The 6,441-nt window shown below is 43.9% G+C and overlaps 2 protein-coding genes across 2 annotated transcripts in view; one reads left to right on the forward strand and one right to left on the reverse strand.

The window, feature by feature from the left end:
- The window catches only part of LOC122402287, a 684,713-nt gene that overhangs the window by 655,239 nt on the left and 23,033 nt on the right, over positions 1-6,441 (forward strand). The gene's annotated exons all lie outside the window — the stretch shown is intronic.
- LOC122402202 (endocuticle structural glycoprotein SgAbd-4-like) lies at positions 122-2,622 on the reverse strand. The gene is made up of 2 exons (XM_043404802.1): positions 2,531-2,622; positions 122-595 (listed from the first exon to the last, which is right to left on the reverse strand). Exons 1-2 carry the CDS (start codon positions 2,540-2,542, stop codon positions 122-124), a joined length of 486 nt encoding a protein of 161 aa, XP_043260737.1. The 5' UTR covers positions 2,543-2,622.

The following is a 6,441-nucleotide window of genomic DNA, read 5'->3' on the forward strand; positions in this document are numbered from 1 at the left end:
ATTGCTCTCTTCGTGCCAGAAATATCATCAGAGACAGAAGTAACGAAGATTTTCTAGAAAAATACAAATTTATTCGTAGTTACATTACAGACTACCAACTGAACTTAGGGACTACTTAATGCTAGAATCGCGTGGTGTTCCGTAGGTTCGGTCTAAGAGATTTGAACTGGTTGTTGCTGGTCGGTACAGAGTTCTGTTGGCTGGGCGAGTCTTTGGCAGCTTCCTCGGGATCGGGGGTGGAGGGTTGTTTCGCGATCCATTCGAGGGCTCTCTGAATGGCAGGTGGAATGGGGGGTGGTGTCGGCACGTGGGTCCCCGCCACTTGAGTACCAAATTCATCTGCGGTCCAGCTGATCGCTATTGGTGTACCATCCGGGGCATTGTACTGCACGGATCCTTGAATCAGTTGCGTCTCCGATGGCGTGCCCGCGTACTTGCGACTTCCTGTCTCTTTCTGGACGATTCCGCCCTCCGTTTCGTAGTTGAACGAATAATGGCCGCGGTTGTCCCCCAAGTCACGGCTTTCCGTCAGGATCTTCTCTGGCTGACGGAAGTATTCTTGACAGCTAACTGAGGCGACCACCGCGAGAAACACCTGAAATTATACAAAATTAATAAACCTTTTATATGTAACATTTTTTTTAAAGAAAATTTGCATAACATGAAAGTGTCTGTTTGAGGCTCGATCGTTGTAATTATCGCTATTTATTGGTATCGGTGATCGATGCAGCTTACTATGTTACGTCACGAGCACTCAAGGAAAGTTGATCCACCGGAAAGATAATCTCTGATGGATATTCTTGTTTCGAAGAAGATTCTTATGGCGTTTTAATCTTTTAACGATAGATATATTCACGCTTCTGTGTCATGTTTATGGCCTTACTAAATCTTACTAATAAAGTTGACATTAAAAATTTCCGGAAATGCCAACTCCTTGAATTTCTCTCCGTTGCATTCTTTCTCTTGGTAATTTTGTTTCAATTTCGTCGAGTGTTACGATTAAAAGATACAACATCGTTCTAGTTGCGTGAAACACCCTGTATAATGATTATAGAACAAGTACCGCACCGAAGGTTACTAGCCTGCTAGCATAAATTACGTGTCTGAAGCAATGAACTGTAGTAGCGATGGGATCGAACGTATCGCGGATATTGTTCAAAAGTTATCATGTTCCTAACAATTGATAAGAGAATTATGTTTCCGTGTGTTCGTGCATCGAAGTGTTTGCAGAGTCGATGGAAATAATTCGGTAAGAAAAAGGACCGACAGGTGTCGATGTACACATGTTTTGAAAGATCCGCTTTCTAATTTGCAAGTCAATGGTTTTAATTTGAAAGTCAATACACATGTAACGTAGTGACTAATATCTAAAGTAGTACAGCGTGTTAGGTGGTAATAGACGTATCAAAGGTGTGCCTCATTAACGAATCTTTCGTAAATTTCCTAATCCTTTGCTCGATGTTTCGAAACGCAGAACCGATCGATCGACGTTCGAATAAAATGAAGTTTTCCGAATGATTAATGCAAAATTTTGAGAAGGTAATCGTGTTCCCGATAGAAATATCGTGTCTCGAGTCTCCGGACGTCTGTCACTCGAATCGTTCCTTCGTAATTAAGCTTCGGTGTTCTTTGTTCGTAGAAACTGGGATTGAGAAAGGTCGAGACCGTCAGAATATCTCTCTATCCTCGATCAAGGCGTAGCTAGAGCGTGTATGCTTTAATCTTCGTCATGTTTGTCCTGTAAATCCGTCGAGATACCTTTCTCCGTGAAAGGTCAGGGCAAGACAGATGTGCTCGCAGGTAGGTCGCAATAATCGTTGCATTCGTAAGCGGTAAAAGGGACGGATACACGATTTCCAACGGCCCGTTACACGTAAATTATCAGAAAACTTGGTTTTCATAGATTAAACCGATCCCACGATTCAATTTTTACCTTCGATGCTCGTTTTAAATGCCAAACGAAGGCCTGGCGAGTGCTCCAGATGTAAAACAAACGAGACACTAAGACAGAATTATAATTACATTAATTGTTTCTATAGAGTCGGTGATAGTTTTGTTTGGTGCTGTTAAAAATACGATATAAACCTATGCTCCTTATAAAAATGAATGCTGCATTATAGGTATTCTAAATTTGTGTATAATCGTCGAGACAATTTGTAATCAAAATTAAAAACTCGATGACACTGACCTGACCCAACAGTGTCGAAAATTAATTACCTAAGAAGGTTTACATATTCACGTATGGACGAGGACAGGGCTGAGCAAGCATGTTAAGAAGCTGGTAGGAAATTGAATCTAACTTGAATTGATCGAATAAAACTGTATTTTACCACCGTGGTCACGAAGAGCTCTGATGTAAGATTAGAATATCGTAAAATGGCAAGTTTGCTATGGAATTATCGATATTTTAGGACATTTGAACGTTGATTCGACATTGTATTTTGGATCGTAAAAATCTGGGTGGCTTTGGTCGAAGAATAGTTGGATAATTTGTACATTTAGAGGCGAAGAGGCGTTAGTAGAGACTTACCAGGGGCCGCATGTTGCCGAAACGATGAGAGGACGCGGATAGAACGTGTGAACGGTGGAGGATGTGTCTGTCGTCAGGTAAAAAGGCAACGTCACATATAGAGCGTCGGTTGTTCTGTCGATGATTGCCGGCGTGAAGTTCGTGAGCAACTCTTGGACTGTTGGGGGCACAGCCGACCTTTATACCGGCGAGACTACATGCCAGCTGCCTTTACATAACCCGAGAAAGTGTATTTCGGCACAGCAGCGTCTCCCTCTGGAGCACAATTCAACCAGAGAACGATTCACACCCCCGTAGGAACGAAAACGGGTAAAACAGAAGAGGAGCAAGGATACGCGATTGTTCGCCCGTGTGTCCCTGCACGGCGTCTTTTTAACGCGATTTCACCAACGCGGATTCTCTCGTCCCGGACGAGCACCTCGTTCCTTTACGTAACAACTCTTGCGTAATTCCCATGTGGGTAGCAGTGGAGGCTCCTTTTTGGCGAGACCTGACAATGCAACAACCGACGACGCGATAATTTCGAGAGATGGAACCATTTTGGGACAAGCATGTTTTCAGCTGGTTTCTTTATGCGATAATGGAACGTTCTTCGTTCTTTTTATCGATACACACGAAGAGTCATTGCCACGATCTACATACTTAGATCGAGAGGTGCATATTTCTATAACAGGTTGCTCTTAAATATTCATGGATCGATGGGCTTTCGATCGTTCTCTGGGTTCCAAAGGTCCTCGGAGAAATTCTCGCGATCCAACAGTTTCTCGATCCCATCGAGTCGGTCGTATAATTTTACATCTCAATAAGCAGGCAAAGAGTGGCCTCTGTAATTGTATAGTTGATCTAGAGTGTTTAATGGGACGTTTGGTTCATAGAAAATGGTAAGGGCATCATCCTCGCGAAGAAGCAACCATAGTTGAGCTATAGACCTTTCACCTTATGGACTTTCAGTGGCCCAAACTGACTGACGAGTTGAGAAAATTCGGAGGTGATTTTCGCGTCTTCTTCTCTCATGGTCAGTCGAGAAACTATTCGCTGAACTGATGTATTGATGGGCAGACAGATGTAGCGTGTGTGAGTTGAAAAAGGCAAGTATTATCAGACGGCAGATGTCCAAAGATGCCCCTCCGCTTGCACACACTGCATTGCCACCTTGTATATGAGTTATGGCGCTTCGTACAGCGTCAGAGATTCGAGAAAGGAGGCGAATGTGAGATGTGAGTCTTCCCCTTCTTGCTCTCAACACAGATGAACGCATCACTGGCATGCGATCTCGAATCTCGACAGGTATTTTTTACTTTCCGACCTAAGTAAGCAAACTACCATAATTTGCAATACGGATAGCGAAGAGAGTCGCGAGGTTTCGTACGAAATAAAAAGACAGGACCGCAACAGCGTATGTGTTTCATTTGTCTCACACATGGTCACCCACCTAAAGCTTGCAATTAAGCAACAGTCTCCCTTTTTACGACTCTGTTCGTACTTGTAGATCATGTCTTAGAGATCTAGCTACCTATGTCTTTATATTAACGAGTGTTTTATACTGTTCTCTCCAATTATTTCGTCCTAGAACTCATCCAGTAGCCTTATACCTACATGATTGAACATTGCGTATGAATGGACAGGTGCATGTTGTGTGTGTGTGTGTGTGTGAATGGGCTTGGGACCGCAGACGCTAGTGACCAGGCGTCTGCGGTTCAGTGTGAATGTTGTGGGAGGTTTGATAAAGGCAACACGTGGCGGGGGGACTTTGTGACGTCTCACAGAGTCCCCCCCTAGACGTGTGACAATGGTCACCGTGGGGTTTTAGCCGGTAGGAGTCCGGCACTACCCGTCGACCCTCCCCCCACCCTTTTGGGACGCCCAAAGGGTGAAGGGAGGGCCGGAGGGTGTCCATGAGGATTTCCCCACGTAAAAGAACAAAAAAAAAAATAGAAATTAAGACTTCAAACCAGGTGACAACCCGATTTCAACGCCACCATCGTTGCAGAAATGTTCTGGACACTTTGGACATCCGGTTTCGACCTTTACCTTGAACTGAAGGCCACTGGAAACTTCAGAAATTTTCGAGCGCTTCGAGAATCCAAATGGCCTTGGCCTTGACCTTGAACTCAAGGCCACTGGAAATTTGAAAAATTCTCGAGCTCTTCGAAAATCCAAATGGCCTTGGCCTTGGACTTGACCTTGAACTCAAGGCCACCTGAAATTTGAAAAATTCTCGAGCTCTTCGAAAATCTGAATGGCCTTGGCCTTGACCTTGACCTTGAACTCAAGGCCACCTGAAATTTGTAAAATTTTCGAGCTCTTCGTGAATCCAAATGGCCTTGGCCTTGACCTTGACCTTGAACTCAAGGCCACCTGAAATTTGAAAAATTCTCGAGCTCTTCGAAAATCTGAATGGCCTTGGCCTTGACCTTGACCTTGAACTCAAGGCCACCTGAAATTTGTAAAATTTTCGAGCTCTTCGTGAATCCAAATGGCCTTGGCCTTGACCTTGACCTTGAATTCAAGGCCACTCGAAATTTGAAAAATTCTCGAGCTCTTCGAAAATTCGAATGGCCTTGGCCTTGACCTTGACCTTGAACTCAAGGCCACCTGAAATTTGTAAAATTTTCGAGCTCTTCGTGAATCCAAATGGCCTTGGCCTTGACCTTGACCTTGAATTCAAGGCCACTCGAAATTTGAAAAATTCTCGAGCTCTTCGAAAATTCGAATGGCCTTGGCCTTGACCTTGACCTTGAACTCAAGGCCACCTGAAATTTGTAAAATTTTCGAGCTCTTCGTGGATCCAAATGGCCTTGGCCTTGACCTTGACCTTGAATTCAAGGCCACTCGAAATTTGAAAAATTCTCGAGCTCTTCGAGAATCCGAATGGCCTTGGCCTTGACCTTGACCTTGAACTCAAGGCCACTTGAAATTTGAAAAATTCTCGAGCCCTTCGAGAATCCGAATGGCCTTGGCCTTGACCTTGACCTTGACCAAGTTTTGAAAGTGGGTCAAGGTCACCAGCACTTCAGAAATCACTCAGGTCACTTTGTGAATTGGATTTAGATCGTTTTAAGCAGTTTATTTATATTTTTTTTTTTGTTTTTTTACGTGGGGAAATCCTCATGGACACCCTCCGGTCCTCCCTTCACCCTGTGGGCGTCCAAAGGGTGGAGGGAGGCTCGGTGGGTAGTGCCGGACTCTTACCGGCTAAAACCCCACGGTGACCATCGTTAAACATCTAGCTGGGGACTCTAATGAGTCCACACAGCTCATTCACACTGAACTACAGACGCCTGGTCACTAGTGTCTGCAATTCTGGGACATGGGACTCTGGTCACGGGGTCATATTAACCATAGGACCAAGTGTCCCATGTCCCAGTCCACATATGCACACGCATTCACACTCAAAACACATTCATACCTGTGAATGGTCCTCAGAAGCTAACATGGAGATGTTAGATACTATCTAACATGTGTGGAAGGTCAAGAAATCTTTTGAAGAAGGCTTTTGTCTTTTACTAACACGAGTCGAACGAGTGACAATGCCTAAATCTACTGTCGAGAGATGTAAGCGACGCCAGCGATGCAAGAGCGAAAAATAAAGCGAGTATTAGCCTGTCCTCTCGACTGTCAAAACCTCTATGAGCTCACGTACAGGGAATTTTGATCATGTTGGGCGAAAATGGAATGTAGAGTTCCTGGAGCCACCGATGTATTATAATTTAAAATAAGAAATAGAAGATTTGCGATGTATGGTATCAATGAGATCCTTAGGTATTTTAATAATCATAATCGATTGATCACTCCAATGAAATGAATCGATCGATGCCCAATAATGGACCGTACGAATTTCATTTCATGAACAAATAATAAAAATTTCTGTGAGTTCAACCTGCTGGTAACGTCGCGAGTGACACGAAAAT

The sequence above is a fragment of the Colletes gigas genome, unplaced genomic scaffold (assembly GCF_013123115.1).
Source record: "Colletes gigas isolate AHSC1104 unplaced genomic scaffold, ASM1312311v1 Colletes_gigas_Sc00034, whole genome shotgun sequence".
Lineage (NCBI taxonomy): Eukaryota > Metazoa > Arthropoda > Insecta > Hymenoptera > Colletidae > Colletes > Colletes gigas.